The sequence below is a fragment of the Rutidosis leptorrhynchoides genome, chromosome 1 (assembly GCF_046630445.1).
Source record: "Rutidosis leptorrhynchoides isolate AG116_Rl617_1_P2 chromosome 1, CSIRO_AGI_Rlap_v1, whole genome shotgun sequence".
Lineage (NCBI taxonomy): Eukaryota > Viridiplantae > Streptophyta > Magnoliopsida > Asterales > Asteraceae > Rutidosis > Rutidosis leptorrhynchoides.
In genome coordinates this window covers 618,825,734-618,849,776 of record NC_092333.1, presented here as the reverse complement: position 1 = coordinate 618,849,776, position 24,043 = coordinate 618,825,734, and the positions used below count along the sequence as shown (strand labels likewise).

At 32.7% G+C, this 24,043-nt stretch overlaps 2 protein-coding genes across 3 annotated transcripts; one reads left to right on the top strand and one right to left on the bottom strand.

Moving 5' to 3' along the window:
• The first annotated feature begins 408 nt into the window (after positions 1-408).
• LOC139885548 (cyclin-H1-1) lies at positions 409-3,825 on the top strand. 2 transcript variants are annotated; one of them, XM_071869304.1, is made up of 14 exons: positions 409-462; positions 1,226-1,287; positions 1,458-1,508; positions 1,670-1,748; positions 1,852-1,970; positions 2,054-2,127; positions 2,213-2,333; positions 2,428-2,496; positions 2,588-2,629; positions 2,743-2,820; positions 2,994-3,052; positions 3,149-3,233; positions 3,379-3,467; positions 3,585-3,825. In XM_071869304.1, exons 2-14 carry the CDS (start codon positions 1,228-1,230, stop codon positions 3,616-3,618), a joined length of 960 nt encoding a protein of 319 aa, XP_071725405.1. In that variant the 5' UTR covers positions 409-462; positions 1,226-1,227; the 3' UTR covers positions 3,619-3,825. The 2 variants fall into 2 exon arrangements, with proteins under 2 accessions (XP_071725405.1, XP_071725404.1); XM_071869303.1 differs by lacking the exon at positions 409-462 and adding an exon at positions 521-745.
• A 1,728-nt stretch (positions 3,826-5,553) lies between these two features.
• Positions 5,554-9,027, bottom strand: LOC139885547 (replication protein A 32 kDa subunit A-like). The gene is made up of 10 exons (XM_071869302.1): positions 8,747-9,027; positions 8,496-8,606; positions 8,243-8,340; positions 8,101-8,142; positions 7,926-8,003; positions 7,268-7,346; positions 7,062-7,154; positions 6,530-6,609; positions 6,297-6,365; positions 5,554-5,984 (listed from the first exon to the last, which is right to left on the bottom strand). The coding sequence occupies exons 1-10, from the start codon at positions 8,852-8,854 to the stop codon at positions 5,900-5,902; spliced, it is 843 nt and encodes a 280-aa protein (XP_071725403.1). The 5' UTR covers positions 8,855-9,027; the 3' UTR covers positions 5,554-5,899.
• Positions 9,028-24,043: the final 15,016 nt, after the last annotated feature.

Here is a 24,043-nt window from a genome sequence, read left to right as displayed (position 1 = left end):
ACACATATTTTAGCGCTAAAAAATCTTCGTTGACAAGTTTGTACCTATAATTGCTATTAGCGTTAATATAATACAAAATTGAATACTAAAATAAGTCAGTTTTGATTGATTTGACCGACTTATGATTGATTTTAATAGAATTTCTGACTTTTGACTGGCATTGACTCAATTTTTTTTGCATTTAACCTGACTTTTGACTGTTGACCGGCTTATAAAAAAACGGAACGAGGTCGAAACGATTTAGTCACAAAACGTCGCAACGGACGCCGTTTATAACGGTGATTATAAAGTGTTCCTCCCACTTATTCCATAACTTTGAGGGAAGAAGATAAAACTAGACCGGTATAACTTACGACTTCAACTAAATACGGAGTATTTTTTATTTTAATTTTAGTTTTAATTTTAATTTTAATTTTAATTTTTCTTAATGAAAGATTAACATCCTATTGAATTGTTGTCATGGTTCGTTATTTCTAAGCTAATTATATTCATCATTTTAAATTACTGAGTACTATATTCACCAAATTAGGGTTAGGGTACATAAACATTAATTACTTCTACAGTACAATCTCAATCTATTAACGATAAACATTGTTAACGGTGGATGAATAATTTGAAGTGGAAAAATACACTTTCACCTCACTCGATTCCGGCTTCATATCATATTCTCTATAATCCAAATTAGGGTTCCTGATTTCTATTTCATTTGCTGTTTCTTCGTCTATATTGTTCTCCTATATAAAAGGTTGTTATACTCATCGATTACACCTTCTATGAAATCAATCAATAATGTGTTCTGTTTCTAATGAGGCCTCTGCATACTGTGAAGTGATTATTTAGTTACTCTGTAAAGTAATTTTAGCTCAAATTCAATTAGGGTTTACTGCTTGCTTGCAATCCATATTTTGATCATTTTGTAGTTTTGTACCCATACACTAACATGCCCTATTTGTTTCAACATTATCAACTCTAATTTGTTTATAAAGTGATTGTTAGGTCATTCAATAATTGTATTTGTTTCAATATATTTAATAATTTTATAAAGTTAAGTGAATTGTAAACTTATTTCATGTGAATTGAAGTTGAGGACTTTTAGAACATATTAATGCACCGATTCACCACTATTTGTATTACTGTAGATGCTTATAGAGACTTGTGTATTTATTTATGTTTTGTGTTATGTTGAAAGATTATTATACATTTAATCTTCGTTTATATTTTGTAGTCATGGCGGATTTTTTAACTTCTACTCACCGAGCTAGGTGGATCTTCACTCCCCAAGATTTGGTACACCATTTATGTGTTTTTCACAAGATTATGGAAGTTTCTTGTTTGCTTGTTATATAAAGGAATTTAGTATCATGTATAGGAATTTAGTATCATGTATACATGTCTTGTGCTCGTCTTCTTTTGAAGACCTTGAACTAATTCAACTTTACGTTATTTATGTTTTGTAGAAAGATAAATACAAGGCTGCTAATCATAGAGCAAAACAGATGCTTGAAAAGGTATGATATCAGTTTGACTTCAATAGTATGTCAGTAACATTTTGTTTAACTAGAATTGCTTGCGAAGTAATTTAGTCAATTCATGAAGAAAAATTTAGATTAATACAGTATGCACTAGATCATAAATAATGTAAGCTTGAATTTATTTGATGTTTGCGCAGTATGGTGCAACACGTGTTGATGTTGATCTCGATGGCACATTGACATATCCAGAGCTTCAAATTGATGCAAAGGACAATGGTATTTAAGACCAATATTTGATTCACCGAGTTGACTCGGCTTTTATAAGACATTATTCTGTTAGCTCATTTAGCTCATTACTCTTTTTTTGGGTTGTACTTAGTTGAGAAGCATTCTCGTTCAAAACCACTCAAGATAGATGAAGAACAACAGCTTCGTGCATTTTACGAGTTCAAAATTCAAGACGTTTGTGATGCTTTCAAATTCCCTCGTAAAATACAGGTACTTAAAGTAAATTACAACTGTTAGAATATTTTTTACTACCATGGTTAATATTTTGGGATGTTTTTTTTTATGGTTTGTAGGCTACAGCTCTAGTATATTTCAAAAGGTTCTACCTACAATGGTCCGTGATGGAACATCATCCAAAAGATATTATGTAAACCTTCTTGGAATCCTTTTATTAAGAAGAAAATCTTAAATGTTATTCATTCAAACTTTGAAAAATAAAAACTTGTTAACAGGTTGACGTGCATATATACGGCGTGTAAAGCAGAGGAAAATCATGTATCGGCTGAAGAACTCGGTAAGGGGATTGATCAGGATCATCAAGTGATTCTTAATAACGAGATGGTTGTTCTTCAGGCATGAAATTACTCTCAAACAACACTTGTTTTTTTAGTTGTTTGTTTCTTACTTTGACTTTTTTTTTTTGAACATTGTAAATATTCTGTTACAGTCTCTTGGATTTGAGCTTATCATATATTCACCTTACCGCTCAATTGACGGGTTTATCGTTGATATGGAGGTTTGTTATTCAACTGTTTACTACAGTAATTGATTGATTACTTAAGTATATATTGCACTGCTAATTTTTTTATCTGTTATTGTTTTACTAGGATTTTATTTATTCAAACAACGGTCAACTTGAATATCTAAAGGTTCTGATTATCTCTTTTCTTCATTGTGCCTAATTATTAAGTTTGTTTTTATATGATCAGAATGTAAAAATTTACTCAATAGATATTTGTCTTTATTCATTTTCTTGATATAGGATTTACATGAGACTGCAAAGATGATAGCAGATAAAACAATGCGTACAGAGGCACCTCTTTTATTTACTCCTGGGCAGGTAAGGAATGGACTTTGGTTCAAAAAGAATTTAATTATTTGGTTATAAATAAACTATTACTCCGTATATTATATTAGTATATTACTATTTGAAACTGATGTGGATATAGTTATATGACTGGACAAAAATGGTTCACATTAATTTTTCTTACTCATTCTTGTGATGCGGTTTAGCTGGCGTTGGCTGCTCTGCGTAAGTCAAACGAGGAGCATCAAGTTGTTGACTTTGAAAGGTTAAAGTTGTCTCCAAAGTATTTATAAAGATTCTAATATGACTAGATTTATCAAATGTTGTTAATCTGGTTTCTTCAAATTGTGTTTCGATGCAGATACTTGTACAATATCCTCTCTCGTCAGCATCCAGCGCTACCTGTTCATGAGCTCACAACTTTTCTAAATGCTATTGACCAGCTGGTAATTATTAATGATCATTGTTTTTTTATGAATTTAACTATGTATTTGCTTAATATAGAAAAAGGTGTAAATTGCACAAGTAGTCGATATGAAGCTGTTTCCTGATCGTTTGTCACAATTCATTTTTGGTTGATTATATCTATAGGTAAATAAACTTGAGACACCTACTGCTGCGGATATGAAACACATTGATCGGAAGCTGAAACATTGCCGGGACCCGGGCTCACATGAAAAGTACTCATATTTTTTTCCTTTTGTTAGATACTAGCTTTAATAACTATGTACACCATTCAGCTAATTAGCTTGACAAATATTTTAATCATCGATTGATCAATTTCTTATCCTAATCAGGAGTAAGAAACGAAAGCACAGGTCGAAGGACTAACACCTCCAGCATGGCTTGTTATCTGGATACTGATTCAAATTTTGGGTGCAGAGAATGGTTATCGATTTTATTTCCCTTTTTTTTTTTAAATTGAACATCAAGTAATGACGTGTTTCTTAACTATGATAGAAGATACGACATTACTAATGGCGATTACAAAAGCATTATTGATAGTTTATATTTTATATCTTGGTGATTGAACTGGTTTATTTATATTATCATTAGAAAATGATTCACGTACAATTATGCCACCAAAACTTTCTTTTTCATGTCACAAAGAAGTTTCGTAATGCATAATCGTCTATATGATCGGTTTGTGTTTCGGATTGGGGTTACTGTTTCAGATGTGGTGAAAGTCACAAGGAAATCGTTTTGACGAGTTGTGAATTCTGAGATTAGGGCTACTGTTTCGGATGTGGACCGGTTTGTGTCGTCGGGGTTTGGGGGCTTGGCTACGTGTTCTGACTTCTGACTGTTGTTAAAGGTGGTTTTGGTGTTGTGGTTTATGCTCATCAGTTTGGGGTGATTCGGGAGTCTTTGTGTTTTGTTAGGCTGACGAACGCAGTAGGCCTACTTTAGGTGGTAGTGGTGCGCTAGCTTCAAGCAAGGTTTCAGAAAAGGAGTGTTTGTGTTGTGACGATGTAAGAAAAAATGTTAGAAATCACACGGCGTTAAGGCTTTCGGAACATGTGAGATGTGATCCGATCTTCACTTCTCAGTCTAAGAAGGGGGGTAAGTGTAAGAAGTGGATGTAAGGTGTTTCCTTAGTTTGATGGGGGATTTGTTTTAGTTGAAACTGATTGCAGTTTGTCATTGCTTTGTTAGGTTTGATTTTCATTTCGGTGTCCTTTGTATCGTTGGTTGTCCTTTCATTTTTGATAAAATGTTCTCTTGTTTTAAATTCTACTTTTTTTTACAAAAATAAATGTTTACAGGAAGCTATTTTTAGGGGGGTTTGGGGTTGCGATTAGAAAATGGATTATGCATTTTGAATAATTAGAATCAAATAATCAGTAACAAAACGCGATGAAGAGAAAAGGTGTTTGGGTTTGATTATGTGATTTGATAACATAATAATGATATAATCAGTTATCTTGGTGTTTGGCAAATTAAATTATTGAGAAAATTGCGCTGTTGGTCCCTGTGGTTTACTTGAAATGGGTTGTTTGGTCCCTGAATTTCATTTTCGGGGTTGTTGGTCCCTCTGGTTTTCAAAACACGCGAGGTTGGTCCCTGACAGGACCAACTACACCTGTTTTGAACTTTAATTTTCTGGGTTGTTGGTCCTGTCAGGGACCAACCACGCGTGTTTTAAAAATCACAGGGACCAATAACCCCGAAAATAAAGTTCAGGGACCAAACAGCATTTCATGTAAACCACAGGGACCAACCGCACAATTTTCTCTAAATTATTTGATCATTTAACAAATAGAATTACTAATATACACAATTATTTATAAGAATACTAATTACTTAAGTTTAACCTACAGAAATTGATTTCTATAACTCGTAACAATTTATAATACAATATGTTTGTCAATATACGATTTACTGAATATGGAGTAGTAATAATTATGAAGTGGAAAAGTTAATTATGAAGTACTCCGTACATAATATGCTAACATAATGTGGAGATAACAAAAACCTAAATTAAAGACACAAATACATGACAAACATGACAGCCTTGGTGTAAATAAAAAAAGAAAAATTGCTCCTAAATGTTATTTGATAAATGGGGAATGAGACTTATACGGGGCACAAGGGTATATAGGGAAAGGATGATTAAATGAACCGAAAATTGAATAATGCGTTTTGGAACAGTATGACCAACCTTACTTCTTGAAAACTGCGTTTAGAGCCTTTGATGTTGCAATTAATTGATGGTTGATTTTTATTTGCCAAACACTAGTATCTACTTTTTTACGATTTACAAACGTGACAATAAAAAATTCAACTTCTAATCACAACTCCAAACACCCCCTTAGAAGTTGTTAATGTTATCTTTTCAGCTAGTACATTTTTGTTTAAAGAGGTTTGAAGTTTCCACTTAAAGATTCCACTGAACTTAAAAGCTAGACATCCAACCAGAATGCTGATGTAAGAAGAAACTTAAAACAGCAAACAGCAATATTTTCTAGATTAAAACATCTAGCCATGCACGATGGTTCTATAAAAAGCAAAGCAGACACACACAACTCAAAAATCTAATACTGTTACTATCCAATCGTTTGCACTTCAAATGTATTCCAGAATTGCAACGTTAATATAATATACTCTGGTATCAGCCATTAGCAGTGCACTTGACATGCACATCATCAATCGTTGTGTAAGCAAACCCCTCTCCCACCAGATATTGAACTGCTGTCCTGTTAAAAACAACGCCAGCCATGTCAACATGTCACGTGATTTTGTGAGTATGTAATATATATAGCTTATGTTTTGACTCTAACAGGTTAACCATGTAGATTCAAAATACTAGCCCAAAAGAAAACATAACAAACAAGGTTGAAAATAATCGGAGGTATAAATTGATGCATAAATCCTCTCCAAACTCATATGTTACGATTTATACGACAAAACTGTCAGTTAACCCAAATAGAACTGTGACTTGTTACCCAACCAGCCCATTTTGCCACCTAGTGAATGTGTCCAGGGAAGAGAAAGAGGAAGCGATTTACCGTATCTTATCCAAAGGTACATTTAATTGTGCCACAAGTTCCTGTTCGTGTACCCCTTCTTCCCTAGCTCTGAAATATACAAAGGTCTCTCAAGTTAAATTCAAATTAACTGTTGTTAGTTTTTCACTTCAATAATTGACCAATACAGTACAGCAAATGTCTGATTAAATCGGATTAAAAATTTAACACAAAGAAAAACAGTTACTAATTGAAAAGGCAGTTGGAAAACTTACAAACTAGCCGGCAACATGAGATAATCTCTCACCATTTTATCAACATCCTTGATCCCATCAGCAGCATAATGACCAGCATACTAATAATCATGAAACACAAAACAGAGCATATATAACACTAAAAAAGAAGGTACATTTTAAGTTCATTTACTCATAAAGGGTGATTAGGGTCATGTTTAATGGGTCAAATGGCAAAATTGAAATCTAAGTAAAAATACTCACCCTCCCCGGTAACCTGACGGGGAGGAAAAACCTCACCCGTTTAGGGTTGCATAAATATATTGTTTTTTTTTTTTCTTTTTCAAAACAGTACTGTATTTTTCTGGTAACAGTTGTTTCGTAATCAAAATTCATACTATTTATTTGATACTTGTAAAAGATTATTGAGCTACAAGCCCACAACTCGTGTGCACCAAAGCTTCCCTGCTAGGATGTGTTATGCAGTTTGTGTAAAATTCAATTGGGACTCAAACCTTCTGAAGAGGATCTTTAAATGCAGTAAAAACTGAAAACAGGTAGTCAGTTAGCTTACTTGGTTTGATGGGGTAGTTTGGTATGTTCGTGTGTTGACAGCAGCCGCACTTTGCGTATACCCTTGATTACTGCTACCAGGTTGTTGTTGTTTCTATCATAAACAAACATCATCATTATTATACACACGCATACATTAGAGATCACAGTATTCATATTCAATATACTGTATGAGATATTTAATAGAGCAAGGTTCTTAAATTCTACCATCAACTTTGTGTTGTGAGAGTGAACATAGATGCATTCAACGAAGTGATGTGTGATCTCATTAAAGTCAGTCACTGGCCTGCAAGTTTAAGTAAATTATTGACTTAGCGTCATAGTAACGCAAAATAAATAAATGAAATGTAAAAAAAAAAAAAAAAAAATAAGCAACAAATTCATAGATAGTAATGTCATCAGACTAATCAAACATAGCACAATATCCCAAAATGTAAAACTGGAAGCATGAAATGCTCCAGAATTTGAAGTTTGAATCTTAAACTTAAGCTATAAACGAAGAATTAAAGTAATTGAAGCTAAAAAATGTAATCATTCAATCTTATCCACTATCATATGAATACAGTAAATTAACAATATGACAGTCCAAAAGACTAATTGGTTAAACTTCTAAGACATCATCATCATCGATAACATGGCTCTATATGCAGGTAATGGCAACATGCTAACTAAACTTATTCGAAAGCAATAACCATGGACGGTTGATCAATAATATTGGCAATCAAATATTCACATCCACTATATGTTATTTACTAAATCATGAGCCAGAAGGATACATTCACCAATTAATGATTGTAATTTATATATAAACAAAAAGTAATATATCTTGAAATCAATAGATAAACAGCTGTGTTGGAGATCATACTTGATACCAAATATCGACATCTGCCTTTTCCCCTGAAAGCTTTTCAATTGGCCATGAACTCGAACATACATCCCATCCCTAAATTTTACAAGACAATCAACATGAATATTACAATCATAATATGTTCAAACAGCCTGAATATTCATTCATGAATCAGAAATACATGGAAACGTACATGATTGCATCCATCTCCTTCGTGTCTATCGGATCATGTACCCTAAAACATCACAAAAACACAAAACTTCGTAACAAAACCACAAAACAGCAAATTATTAAAATAATAGTGAAAAAACATAAACACAATGCGACTTATTTACCATCGATTACATTCAATATCACCAGTACCATCATCAAGATGAAAACTAACATCAGTTACCCTCTCAATCTTGTTACATACCATCCCGACTAACCTAACCTAATTTCAACAAAAAACAGCAACAAAGTTAGATACTCAATATAGTCAATACGATAACAAAATTAGGGTTTTAGATCAATACTTCCACAGATAAACAATTCATAAACCTAATTAAAGTAATATATGCATCAATTTAAAAAGAAATAAAACCCTACGTTGTTAACATCAACGCCGTCAATAATCAAATTGACTTTATCGTCATTCGATTGAGACGCTTTGAGGATTTGATTAACGGTTAACGGAATCAGCGTTTGTGTTTCACGATTCTGTACATAAAAAAAAAAAAAAAAAAAAAAAAGGATTAATAGATTAAACCTAATTATAATAACTACAAAATAATAAGCTAGGTTATAAAATAACTGCTAAAATTAAGTAAATTAAAGAGTTTTAGGGATGTATTTTATACCTTACTGAAGACAGGAATTGCAGATTCGGTATTTTGAGTGGCCTGAGAAGGAGGCATAAAACCGCCGCCGGAGAAGACGGCGTTGCCATCGAACTGGCTGTAACTCATGATTTGGATCAAACTTTAGTGTAAAGTGATAAAAATAAAGTATAGGGTAGTAGTTAGTGTGAGGAACCGAAATTAGGTTTACAAGTATTGAAATTGAAATCGAGTGATGATTAAATATGAACAAAATTTTGTTTTCCCTCCCTTTTTTCCCCGTGTTTTTATAAATTCCAGCGGTGGTGTGGATGGAGCGTGTTTTGTAAGCTTTAACTTGAATTATACATACTAGGGACTCATGTGCGAGTTGAGGCGGTTTGGGGTCAAAATCACACCCATAATCATTATTCAGTTAACTATATTTTTTAATCATTGGGTTTGGTTAAATTCGGTTTAGTTAATTTGGTTAAATTGATTAACGATTAATTATAAAACGGTTGATTTGGTTAACCATTTACGGAAAAAAATTAATTTAATAAGTTTGTTTCTATAATACATAAAATTACATCTTAATATGAGACTAGGTCATTGTCTCGTATTTTTAATCGAAAATAAAAGTATGTCAATGTCGTTTTTAAAATATAAATTTTTCTTCAAACTTTACTTTCCCACCATCTGAGAGTTATAGATCAAAGTTTCTTTCATTAGTTTCTTTCTCTTTGATATAATTTATATACTAGCTTAAGACCCCGAATTCGCGGGACTTTTTTAAGGACGAACCAAAACTCGAATTGTTAGAATAATTATATTTTATATTTTATTTATTAGGTTGTTAAGAAACCAAAACAGTTCATGTAATAAATGTTGAAGTAATGATAATAAAGAACGCAAGTTGTAACCTGAATATATATATATATATATATATATATATATATATATATATATATATATATATATATATATATATATATATATATATATATATATATATATAACACAAAGTTGAAAACACTAATACTTGAAAAAAGGTTTCCTTTGTATCTAACATTTTAGTCGAGTTTTACACAGATTACTCCATAATTGTAAGCTTTTAACATGTTGATGAATAATATTTAGTTGGAAGGCTGGTTGTTTTATTAGGAGTATAATCTCCAGTAAGAGAGCGTAGTCTATCTTCCTGCAGAAAATTAAAATAAATAGCATTAAAACATTCTATGAAATAAATAGATCATGTGTGTATAGAAAAAGAACATATGAAAAATACAACATATGCCAAAATGAAAAACTAAACCTAAACCCTAAACTCTAAAATCTAAACACTAAATCTAAACCCTAAACACTAACCTAAACCCTAAATCTAAACCCTACACCCCAAATCCTAACCTAACCCCTAAAAACTCTAAACCCTAGAATTTAAACCCTAAATCTAAACCCAAAACCCTACATCCTAAAATCTAAACCCTAACTTAAACCCTAAATCTAAACCCAAAACCCTAAACCTAAACTTTAAACCCTAAAATCTAAACCCAAAACTCTAAATCTAAACCCTAAACCCTAACCTAAATCCTAAACGGTAAATCTAAACCCTAAACCTAACCTCTAAACCCTACACCCTAAAGCCTGAACCCTGACCTAAACCCCGAAAACTCTAAACCCTTAACCCTAACCTAAACCCTAAACGGTAAATCTAAACCCTAAACCTAACCTCTAAACCCTACACCCTAAATCTATACCCTGACCTAAACCCCGAAAACTCTAAACCCTAACCCTAAACCCTAAGCCCTAAAATATAAACCCTATACCCTAAATGTAAACCCTAAACTCTAAACCCTACACCTTAAACCCTAACTTAACCCCTAAAAACTCTAAACCTAAACCCTAAGCCCTAAAATATAAACCATAAACCCTAAACCTAAACCCTAATTCTAAACCCAAAACCCTACACCCTAAAATCTAAACAATAACCTAAACCCTAAATTCTAAACCCTAAAATCTAAACCCAAAGCCTTAAATTTAAACCCTAAACCCAAGCCTAAGACTCGAATACTAAGCAAAACCGGTCCATTTTGACCCATAATGGAAAATTACCCATTTTGACACCCGACCCATCTACTGACCAGATTTGGGAACGCTGCAGCTAAACTATCCGTTCGGCTTTTCCCACCATATTTCACCTGCAGCTATATATATTTGTATATTTTGATCAACTCTCGATGATCTTAAAATTAAAGCAGTTTCTTCTAATGTCGTAGGACACAACCCTTCTTTTATTTTAATATCTGAATCGATTTCTTTCTCTTTCCATCATGGATACGCATATCTAACAATTTTAAAAACACCCCAGATGAGAAGTAATAAAAAAACTTAAACGAATAATAATAAAAATCAAATCTTTTTTTTAAAAAATAAAAATACCTCATTCTTGTTAATTCTTCTACTTCTTCATCGTTACAGTCTTTTGTGCATCCCAAAAAGCCAACATATCCATTAACACAGATTATCAGTTTAAACAAATGTTGCTTCATTTAAGAACATGATCATTTAACCACAGCTAACACACAAATTAGATAATTCATAAGTCAATAATGTAATAATATGAGAAATAACTAATGCAATAAAAATTCTCAATCAATACACTTATGATATGTGCAGAGGTGTATACGAAATAGTTATATTTTTATTGCAAAATACTATTAAATGTGATACAATTTTACACAAGTTACTTATTTATTTATAGAGTGGATATACCTAAACCGTGGTACAACAGTTATAGGCAGTGTATCTAATCGTACAGTAGTGTAGTTTTTAGTAAGTCCGGTTCGTTCCACAGGGATACAGTAAACAAGTTTAACGCTATAATTTTTAAAACTATATTTGTGTGTATATATATATATATATATATATATATATATATATATATATATATATATATAAGTAGTATTATTATTGTAAAAAGGGGGTTTTTACCGTTTAATGACCGGTTTGTCGATTTTATGTTTTAAGTTGCAATTAAAACCTAATGTAAAATATTAAAAATAAATATAACTTAATTTAAAGCGTAAAATAAATGACAATAATTAAAGTGCGATAAATTAAAAGTGCGATAAATAAAATGACGATAAATAAAATTGCGATAATTAAAAAGTACGATAATTAAAAGTGCGATAAGATATAAAATAAAGGAATTATGCTTATTTAAACTTTCGTAATCATGATGTTCGACGTGTTGATTTTAGTTTATTACCATGGGTTAATTGTCCTTTGTCCTGGATTATTCGATATGTCCATACGGTTTTGTCCATAAAAGTCCATCGGTCATAATTATAAAGTGCGAGAGTCTTCGTCAAATTATGCTTATACCCGAAGTCAAATATTCCAACTAATTGGAGATTCGAACTGTAACAAGGTCTTCATACTTTGTTTAATGAATACACCAGGTTATCGACTGCGTGTAGTCCAAGGTTTTAATACTTTGTTAACAATTACACCAATTACCCTTGAATGTAATCCACCCCTGTTTTAATGAGTCCATTAACTATTAATCCATCCCCGTGTCCGGTAAAATGAACGATAATTCGTATTTATATATATCCCGCCCACCGTACCCGATTAAGCGTATGTGGTTATATATAGATACGTCAAATTGTAACATTTATATTAAATTAATGAGGTATCGTTTAGTTAATATAAAGCCCTTTAATAGCCCACAGTCTAATTTCTACAAGTGTCGTTCTTTTGTCCAAACCCCAATTATGGTCCAAAACCCAATTACCCAATCTTTAATATTTAGCCCAACATCACGATTACTTCGATTTAAATAAGCATAATAATAACTTAGCTACGAGACATTAATTTAAAAAGGTTGAACATAACTTACAATGAGTATTAATAGCGTAGCGTTACACCGACAGAATTTCGACTTACAAACTTACAACATTCGCTAACATAACCTTATTATTATTATTAATCTTAAATTAAAATTAAAATTATAAATATATATATATTTGAGAGTGAGAGAGATTGAATTATGTGTACATAAATCGGTCGAAAACGTTGCAATTTATAGAATGTGGACTGCTACAGTGATCCATGCGATCGCATGGCTTTTGTGCTTCCTGGACATGCGATCGCATGACCCCCTGGGACAGCTCACATTCGCTTGTTTTCTTGTTGCCGACGGTTTTATTAAATATATATAATATATATATAATTTTAAGAATTATTTATATATTATATTATATTTATGTGCATAGTTGACTTGTAATTTTCGCTCCGTTGCGTCGCGCGTTGAAAGTTGGTTCATGTCCCGGTTCCGGATTTTTGAATGTTCTTGCGTACTATTTAATATCTTGTACTTTGAGTTTTGCGGCTTGTACTCTTGTAATTTTGAGACGTTTCTTATCAATAAATTGAACCACTTTGATTGTACTTTGTACTTTTTAGCTTTTTGGTCGTTTGCGTCTTCAAATCGTCGAATCTGTCTTTTGTCTTCACCTTTTATTATTTAAACGAATATCACTTGTAAATAGAACAATTACAACCAAAAGCTTGTCTTTCTTGAAGGATAATGCTATGATATATATGTTCGTTTTTAGCATTATCAAATATTCCCACACTTGAGCATTGTTTGTCCTCAAGCAATATAGTCTTGAAATAAAAATACTAGAATCACTTCTTTATTCTTCACACTTTGTACATCAGTGATTTCGATTTGGCGGTATGAACAATGATAGTAACGTTGTGGTTTACAGTCCCATATGACTATGAAAATTTAGATCCTTTAGGAAATTGGATCTTTATGAAAACATTTGATCTTTTGAAAATACATGCTAGTTTTTACCCTAGACAAGTTTTCTTGAATAACCCTTTACCGGTGTTTGTAAAATGTTTTTGTGGGTTTGGTGGGTTTCAGATTTGAAAATTTTAGCTCAAAACTTGCGGTTTTGTGTCACCCACTTGCTAACCTTGTATTGGGAAAGCAACACATCCAGTATACTTGCTCCGTATATTACTTTCGGTAAACTACCGTCCGGTTGTAAAGGAAAGCGTTGAACAAGCAACTGTTAAGGCAATGTCCCGTGACATGCTTTTGATTATGGTCTACAACGTGTCGGATGCAATTACTATCCTTTGTAGGAGCAATAGTAAAGATCACCCTATAGTTTTTTGGTCTGGCACAAGGTCCTGTCTTCGACCATGCTATGCAATCACCGTTCTTATGGTTGACACCCGATTTGGTTCAGGTGACCTAATAAATTCCAGGTGAATTCCTAGGATTTTACGTTCAATGGTAATGAACGCATTGAAAATGAGTTTTCAGAAAACAAATCGGTTTGTAATTTGATCAAAATATTTTCTTGTTCAAGCTCAAGTTTAGATATCATTGAATTCCATGAGTTTGAATTCTCAATCTTTAAGGTCAATCTCAAGGATTGAGTAATATCAGTCTTAAAAGCTGATTTTTGATCTTTAAGGAGATTATCCTTTTTGGGGATCTGATTCATTAGTCTTATAAGCTAATTTGCACGGTGCCCCCATTGTACGAGACAGATCCTCTCATGGTTAGGATAAGTCTGACCACTTGGCGACCCTGTTTGATGCTGAGGTCTGTGGATTTCCAGCTGATTTTAGAGAAAACTTTTCAAGGTTTTTCGTAGACTCTACAACTGGTCTGGACGATAACTTCCTGACCTAAATCAAGAAGCGCGTGTCTTTTTCTCGGAAGACTTTACTTCCTTTTAAATCAAGTGGCACATTTCTTTTAAATATATTATAAGAAATTGGGTAAAACTGATAAAATTGTCCAAAATAAAAGTATCTTCAATTATTTGTACAAAAATATGTGATATATGTTCTAAGTAACTTGGTAAATTTTTCCCACACTTGGCTTTTATTTTCCTTTCTTTGCCTTTTTATTTTTCTCTATTCCATTTTAAATGAATTCAAGCGTTTTGAGTTGTTTCTCAATTTATGTCCTTTCCGAGGTAACAATAATTTCGGTGTTAACAACTAGTTTTATCGTTCATAAATATGTATAAACATGATTTTGAATTCATTTAGTTGAAAATTTTTACTAGAATTGGGTTGTCAGTATATAAGACTAGGGCTGTTCTTTATTATCAGAGAGCACTAGATTCTAATACAACTACTGCGTTACTAGTATTTTTAATGGTAACCAAGTGTATAAGTCAAAAAAAATTAAAACCGAAAGAATTTAATCCCTTCCCACACTTAAGATCTTGCAATGCCCTCATTTGCAAGAAATCAGTAGCAATTTAAATTATTGAGGGTGAGTAGCGTAGAAAAATGATTACATTTTACCAAAATTTCCAAACATATTGGCGTTTGTTTGTTGAATGATAAATAGTGCACATCATTTATTCATTTCGTCTTGTTGTTACATCACATTTGTTTTTCGTTTTGTCGTCAAAATTAGTAGCTTTTGCTGAACTTAATGTCAGTCTTTGAAAGTTCGTTGTTTTACCCTGTTGTGTACAATTGACAATATACATACATACAAATAATAACATGCATGGTATTTTGAAATGGGACTTAACATCTCACTTTCAAATCAAATATGAAATATTAGTACAACATAATAAAAATGTTAAAAATTACATAAAAGTATCATAATATTATATGTTTTAAACATAAGTAAATAAAAATAATAAAAGATAAAAATCACCAACGGGAACTGTATCAATCTGGATAGGGGTTCCAGTTCATGTCGTCGGTCGAGTTCCACGGTTGGTTATAGGTGTACTGATAGACTTGGTTGGGGTCGTAGAGAGTAAATGGTTGTCGCATATCGGGCTGGTGTGGCTGATAGTAAGCAGGTCGGGTCGGTACGTAGTTATCTGGTACCTGAGATGATAGCTGGCTCATGATCTGATGCTGATGATAGTGTCATCTATCATGCTGTCGTTGCCTGGAATGCTCGTACACATTCTCGGCGTGCCACTGCTCGTACTGACTATGTCTAGCCTCGTTTGTCATTTCTACCTCATCTATACGCTGGTAAACGTCAGTAACAACCTCCCTAATGACATCCCTAATGTCATCCGTTTCCTCCATTTCCTCATCTGAACACTGCCTGATTGCGTCTGCTCTTTAATACCTTTGCACCTTGATAGACTCGCAATCCTAAAGTCTCATCCTGTTCCCTACACACCATCAGTGGACCCCCTTGATCCCTATCTACACCTAAATACTCTCCAATGAGAGTAACAAAAATACCTCCTCCTATTATTCCCCCGTCCTGTATACCTTCCACCATTTTGGACAGATAAAAACCAACACAGTAGGGGATATTAACAAAGCTTCTAGTGTTTTGAATACACTTAAGGTAAAATAAATCGTGTAAGGTCATTTTCTCCTTGTTGTTATCTCTTTGTGTAATCGAGTTTGCTAAGAATCTATGTATTATACGAAGCTCGGCTTTATTAATATCTAAATAGGAGTGTCTTCCTCCCCGCGAAAAAACATTAAAATTTGACATACACCTCCAGATGGCGTTCGCGTCAAAATTCCTATCTACCCTCTCACCATGATAAATCAAATTTGTACAATCAGGTAATAGTAATTCAGTGGGAGTGTAAATCTGTAAAGCTCTGGCCATGTCCAGCATGGACATCCTGTACATCCTACGGCCAAGTAAAAATCTAAGAAAACTCTTATCGTCTAACCTATCTACATCCTTATTAAAAGCTATAGAACTCATAAGCTCAACACACCACTCTTTATGTACAGGCCTACGAATGGTGAATAAACGTTCCCAATCGGGAAAAGAAGAGCTGCCATACCTTTGGATTAGATGCAGTCTAACTGGGTTAGCTAGTTGGACCCTTTCCAAAGGCTCCCAATCGATTACCCTCGGTACTTCCACATTTTTCGTTACCAGTTTAAATTTGTTACTTTGGTACGTCGGGTAATCTCTCCAACTTTTGTCAATCCTTAAATTGGGATGCAACTGTTCTTCATGAATTGTTGGGTGTTCTACCATATGGTGAGCGGAAAATACTACGTAGGTAATAAAAAATTGTGGATCCGGCTCATAGTATGGTACATGTTGATCATCATGTTGTTGTTGTTGTTCCTGTTGTTGCTTCGGTTCGTGATATTGCATTTCTGGCTGTGGTTCCGGAGCAGGTTGCCTAGATGATGATGATGCACCATCAGTATCGGTATTTCTCTGCAAAACACATTAAACATAAAATTTGTGCATCCAAATATGCATTAGTGTTAGCAAAATAACAAATTAAAACAATTACAATAACATGTTTAATCCATATTAAACTTATACTCATTTTCTTATTTTTATCAATTCTACACTTTTTCAAATAAGCATATATGAAAATGTTTACAAAGTTCATAAGCATTCAACTCAAATAAAAATAACTATTACTAGCAATTAAACAAGTTTCAAATGGCATTTACATCTATTTAATCAAGTTCATGAATTTTAAACTTAAAAAGTCCACTTTAATTCTCAAAAATCATGTTTAGGATCAAAGTTTGGATCATTTAGCTACCTAAACATGTTACATTACTTAATTTAGCAATAATTCATGACAAAAATCGTCCATAACCTGTTTATATCAAAAAGCCCCAAATTGCTCAAGAACACAAACCCTAGATTCCTAAATTTTTTGAAGTTTAAGACTTCAAATCATGTTAAATAGCATCAATCTAGGTTGTACATGCATAATATACTAACAATTTAACTCTAATTACACTAAAAATTAACAAAATCAAATTAGGTAAAATTTAGCTCAAGAACACTAAAATTCAAATTTAAAGAGTTTTAGGGGTGAAATCTTTACCTTCTTTGAAAAACTTTTGAACAATTTCATGATTAAAGCGGATTATATCAAGAAATTTGGTTAAAAAATGGAGATTTTAGAGTGATTTGTGTGTGTGAGTTTGATGTGGTAGCGTGGGGGTACGTGATAGTACTATATTTTACTACGAAATACGTTACAAATTACACAAGTTTTAATTATTTATTTACAAATGGGATATACCTAAACCTTGCTACAACACTATAGGCAGTGTACCTAATCGTAGAGTAGTATAGTTTTTAGTAAGTCCGGTTCGTTCCACAGGGAGCGGGCTTATTGCACACTATATTTTTAAACAACTATATTTGTACAAAATATATATAATTATATATAATAATATATAAAAGGGGGTTTACCGTTTAATGACCGGTTTGTCGATTTATATTTTAAGCGAAGCGTATAGTAAATGACGATATTTAAATAACAATATAAAATAAATAACAATAATTGAAATGACAATAAATAAAAGTACGAGAAAAAATGAAATAAAATATATTATGCTTATTTAAACTTCCGTAACCATGATGTTTGATGTTTTGATTTTAATTTATTGTCCTGGGCTAATTGTCCTTTGTCCTGGATGTATTTGAAACCTATCTGGTTTTTGTCCATAATAGTTCATCGGTCATAATTATAAACTGCTCGGCAAATTTAACCTTATACCCGAAGTCAAATATTCCAACTAACTGGGGATTCGAACTGTAACAAGGTCTTAATACTTTGCTTAATGAATACACCAGGTTATCGACTGTGTGTAAACCAAGGTTTTAATACTTTGTTAACAATTACACCAATTACCCTTGAATGTAATCCACCCCTGTTTTAATGAGTCCATTGACTATTAATCCATCCCCGTGTCCGGTCAAATGAACAATAATTCGTACTTATAAATATCCCGCCCATCGTGTCCGATTAAGCGTATGTGGTTATATATAGATACTTCAAATCATAACCTTTATATTAAATTAACGAGGTATCGTTAATTTAATATAAAGCCCATTAATAGCCCATAGTCTAATTTCCACAAGTGTCGTTCTTTTGTCCAAACCCCAATTATGGTACAAAACCCAATTACCCCGTCTTTAATATTTAGTCCAACATCATGATTACTTTGGCTCAAATAAGCATAATAATAACTTAAGTACGAGACATTAATTTAAAAAGGAGAACATAGCTTACATTGATTATTTATCGCGTAGTGTTACACGGACAGAGCTCCGACTTTAAAAACCCGTAAAAATAACTTTTACATAACCCAAACTAATCTAATATAACACTAATCTATACTATATATACATATATATATTTATTTATATTATACTAGGGAGTATTATTATTATTATATATTTTTTACTAGCAGAATTCGTGACCTTTTATAGGAATTTTGATTTCTGACAGCTCCGCGAGTCGTGGAGTTTTTAGCCTTCAAACTCCGCGAGTCGCGGAGTTTGAAAATCCAGCTCAGGATCATTTGTCTCATAGCTTGTCGACATAATTTTTAAATATATATAATATATAAATAATTTATATAATTATTTAAATATTATATTATATTCTTGTGCATAGTTGACTTGTAATTTTTGATCCGTTGCGTCGGGCGTTGATAGTTGACTCATGTCCCGGTTCCGGATTTTCGAACGTCCTTGCGTACAATTTAATATCTTGTACTTTGCGTTTTGTAACTTGTACTCTTGTCATTTTTAGACGTTTTTCATCAATAAATTGAACCTTTTGAATTGTATCTTGAACATTTGAGCTTTTTGGACGTTTGTGTCTTCAAATCTTCATTTTCGCCTTTTGTCTTCGCACTTATTTATTTAAACAATTACAATGAAAATATAATACAATTACATATGAAAACCTATTATTTAGGAGGGATATTGCTATGAAATATATGTTCCTTTTTAGCCTTTTCAAACATTCCCACACTTGAGCGTTGCTTGTCCTCAAGCAATACAGAATTTGAAATAAAAACATACATGAATCACTTTTTTATTCATCACACTTTGTACATCAGTGATTTTGATATGGTGGTATAAACAATGATAGTAACGATAGAACCATGGTTAAAGGTGGGTGTGTCATCCACAGTTGCCTCGGGTTTAGGTCAACGACACTTGCAATCAAATAGCCGATTTACTTTCGGTTTCCAAAGCAAAGTGCACATTTGAAAGGCGGTTTACAGTCCCACATGACTATGAAAATTTAGATCCGTAAGGAAATTGGATCTTTATGAAAACATTTGATCTTTTGAAAATTCAATCTAGTTTTTACCCTAGATAAGTTTTCCGGAATAACCCTTTACCGGTGTTTGCAAATTATTTTTGTGGGTTGTGTGGGTTTCAGTTTTGAAAATTTTAGCTCAACACTTGTGGTTTTGTGTTACCCACTTGCTAACCTTGTATTAGGAAAGCAACACGTCCAGTATACTTGCTCCGTATATTACCTTTCGGTAAACTACCGTCCGGTTGTAAAGGAAAGCGATGAACAAGAAACTGTTAAGGCAATGTTCCATGACTTGCTTTTGATTATGGTCTATAAACGTGTCGGATGCTATTACTATCATTTGTAGGAGCAATAGTAAAGATCATCCTATGATTTTTCGGTCTGGCACAAGGTCCTGTCTCCGACCATGCTATGCAACCACCGTTCTTACGGTTGACACCCGATTTGGTTCAGGTGACCTAATGAATTTCAGGTGAATTCCTAGGATTTTACGTTCAAAGGTAATGAATGCATTGAAAATGGGTTTTCAGAAAACAAATCGGTTTTATTTTTGATCAAAATATTTTCTCGTTCAAGCTCGAGTTTAGATATCATTGAATTCCATGAGTTTGTAATTCTCAATCTTTAAGGTCAATCTCAAGGATTGAGTAATATCAGGCTTAAAAGCTGATTTTTGATCTTTAAGGAGATTATCCTTTCTGGGGATCTGATTCATTAGTCTTATCAAGCTAATTTGCACGGTGCCCCCCCCCATTGTACGAGATAAATCCTTCTCATGGTTAGGATAAATCTGACCACTTGGCGACCCTGTTTGATGCTGAGGTCCGTGGATTTCCTGCTGATTTTAGAGATGACTTTTCTAGATTTTTCGTCAACCTACAGCTGGTCTGGACGACAACTTCATGACCTAAATCAAGAAGCGCGTGTCTTTTTCGGAAGACTTTACTTCCTTTTAATGATGGAATTGATTCATCGTGTAGATCCATCTTTTCTTTCAAATATATTACAGTAAATCGGGTAAAACAGTTAATTTAGTCCAAAACAAAAGCACCTGCAATAACTTTACAGAAACATGTGATATATAGTTTTTAATTGAATAACTTGGTACATTCTCCCCACACTTAGTTTCTTTCTTTGCCTTTTTATTCTCCTTTATTCCATTTTAAATGAATTCAATCGTTTTAGGGTGTTTCTCAATTTATGTCCTTTCCGAGGTAACGATAATTTCGGTATTAACACCTAGTTTTCACCGTTCATAAATATGTATAAACATGATTTTGAATTCATTTAGTTGAATTTTTTTTTTTTTTTTTAAATTTTCACAAAATTTAGAAAATAAGCCAAGAATAGATCCGAGAGAATTTATAACCTTTTCCCACACTTAAGATTATGCAATGCCCTCATTTGCATGAAATCAGACTCTAATTATAAATTTATGAGGGTGATTAGTGTAGAAAGTAGTTAAAGATACCATAAAATTGCAGGATGATAGATGGTGCACCTCATCGTTCATTCCTTCTTGTTTTATCACACATGTTTTTCTTCAAAAACGGTTGCTTTTCTGAACTGTTTACTAATATTTGAAAAAACGTCTTTTATCCTAACTTATCATGCATTTTTGTTAACGAGTTATGCACTAACCCGAACCCCTAATTTAACATTAAGTGGGGTTAAACTTCCCCACACTTAGCTGACGACATGTGAAGTCGGTAGAATAAGTTCCACGAATTAGAGTAGTGAGCCAGTTATTTACATCTCGGGTGGTGTATAATATATCAATGGGTTTAAAGTGTAGACTCGCCCGATTGTCACTACTTAATTCTTTTTTAAGTGTAGCTTTTAGTAAATGGATATGTCTCTTTTCTGGTTCTTGGTCAAATGGATCGATATACACCGACATACATATTATAGGGTGGACAATTTCTAACGTTTCCTTCCTTTTATTCTCGATGTCAAAGTTTTCACCTCTATTACCCAATTGGGTGAAATTCGAGGTGTCATTATATATTACAGCTCGTAGTTCATTTCCGGTGGATGACTCGTCTATTGAGAATATTGGGTTGGAAGGTTGTGGAATGGTGAAGTTCGGTTTGGCCTTGGGGGTAAAATTTTCAACGTTATCGTATTCCCAAGAGTACCAATTTGTTACCCTTACTTCTTCTTTATCCATTGATGGATCGATGATTTCGTCGGTAGAGGCTAATGTGTCGATATGTTGTGAAATTGGTAAGACTGAATAAAAAGTATCATCGGGATAGTTGGTGATTTCGGAGCTCTCGAATTCATCAAAATTCGATGATATGAGATTTTCTTGCACACGACTCCTCAGATCAATAGGTGTGTAGTCTGATAGAGTTTCAGCTTGCCGGTTTACAAACTCTCTCATTTGTTCATTTTGAGCATTGAGTTCTTCGAGTTTGATTTTCATATTGTCTAATAAATTTGCAGACACGTAATTTTCCTCGTCTACTGGTTGTTGAGTTTGGATATATTCTTGGGAATAATCCCAATTTGAATTGTATTCTTCATAATCATTCCATTCAGGTTCCGTGGGTGCGTAATTTTTCATAGGAACGTAATAATAACATTCCCTTGTTGAGTGATAATCTCCACAGATTTCACAACCAGTTATTGTTTCGTCATTCGTGATCCAAGATTGACCGAACGAATTGTCATCAACACTCGTTTGAGAGTATTGATTTAATTGATTTTGGATATCAAAAAGGGTTTCCATAGCCTTGTTTTCAAAATTTTCCATTTTATTGCGATGGCCAAATTTTAGCTACAATGTGGTGCATTTACTAATTATCCTATTAGTTATAAAAATAGAAAAACTTATATAAGTTGTCCAATTAATAGACTTTTCTGCTTTTGCCCACGTTTCGAATAGCCAAAAGATGCATCAGGGAGCCAGAACCCTTTAAATCGGAAGCTCACAACTCAGCCACTAACAAATCCAACTATTACTACGAAGCAGAAAATTGTCAACGTCCATTAATTTAACCACTTAAATAATTTTTCTTTCTGTTTGAGATATTAGATAAGAAATAGAGAAAATTTCTAAGTCCTAAAAACTAAAGCGTCGAGAAATAAGAAAGAAAAAGAATGCGCGTCGAAAAACCTCGAAAAATAAAAATAAGAAAATAGCGCGTCGTAACTTAAAAAGGAATTAAAAACTAAGAATTAAAAGTTGCGTCTAAAAATATTAAAGCTTAAAAGAAAAACTATATCCCAAATGGTAATAACTTAAAAAGATACTAAAATATAAAAACGGCGTCGCAAAATTCTAAAGCACCTAAATCTTAGTCTAAAGAAAAAGCACTTAAGGGATTTTACGGCAAAGCTTAAAAACCTAGAAGTAAAAATAACTATGGCAAAAACTAAGTTTAAAACTAAATATGAGCTAAAAATACAAATATTACGCTAAAACGATTAAAAAGGGACAAAATATAAAAATATACAAAAAGTTGTAAAAAGTACAATTTTTATAAAAATATTATTTTTATATTATTTATTTATTAAAACTATTAATTTTACATATAATAAAACTAATTAAAATTTAAAATACAATTTAATTAAAAAAAACTTAAACTAATTATAATAATTAAACTAATTTGGGTTTAATAATAATAATAATAATAAAATCCGTAATTAATGTGAAATTAGGGTTCTGTCACGTGTGTCAGAGTATCTCCGCGAGTCGCGGTATTTCAAGCAGCAAACCCCGCGAGTCGCGGGGTTCCAAAATTCAACTCTGGTACAGTTTTTAATTCGACGTGGTTTTTTTTTTTTTTTTTTTTTTAAATTTGATATTGTTTTTCTAAAAATATATTTATACAAATATATATTAAAAATATAGCGTTTCGCCAAGTTCCCCGGCAGCGGCGCCAAAAACTTGATGTGGTAGCGTGGGGGTACGTGATAGTACTATATTTTACTACGAAATACGTTACAAATTACACAAGTTTTAATTATTTATTTACAAATGGGATATACCTAAACCTTGCAACAACACTATAGGCAGTGTACCTAATCGTAGAGTAGTATAGTTTTTAGTAAGTCCGGTTCGTTCCACAGGGAGCGGGCTTATTGCACACTATATTTTTAAACAACTATATTTGTACAAAATATATATAATTATATATAATAATATATAAAAGGGGGTTTACCGTTTAATGACCGGTTTGTCGATTTATATTTTAAGCGAAGCGTATAGTAAATGACGATATTTAAATAACAATATAAAATA

Coding starts and splice junctions, on each gene's coding strand:
- LOC139885548 (XM_071869304.1), top strand. CDS start 1,228: ATGGCGGATTTTTTAACTTCTACTCACCGAGCTAGGTGGATCTTCACT. Junction 1,971..2,053: donor AATTCCCTCGTAAAATACAG/GTACTTAAAGTA, acceptor TATGGTTTGTAG/GCTACAGCTCTAGTATATTT. Junction 2,821..2,993: donor TTTTATTTACTCCTGGGCAG/GTAAGGAATGGA, acceptor GATGCGGTTTAG/CTGGCGTTGGCTGCTCTGCG.
- LOC139885547 (XM_071869302.1), bottom strand. CDS start 8,854: ATGAGTTACAGCCAGTTCGATGGCAACGCCGTCTTCTCCGGCGGCGGT. Junction 8,143..8,242: donor GATATTGAATGTAATCGATG/GTAAATAAGTCG, acceptor GTGATGTTTTAG/GGTACATGATCCGATAGACA. Junction 6,610..7,061: donor AAACTACCCCATCAAACCAA/GTAAGCTAACTG, acceptor CATGATTATTAG/TATGCTGGTCATTATGCTGC.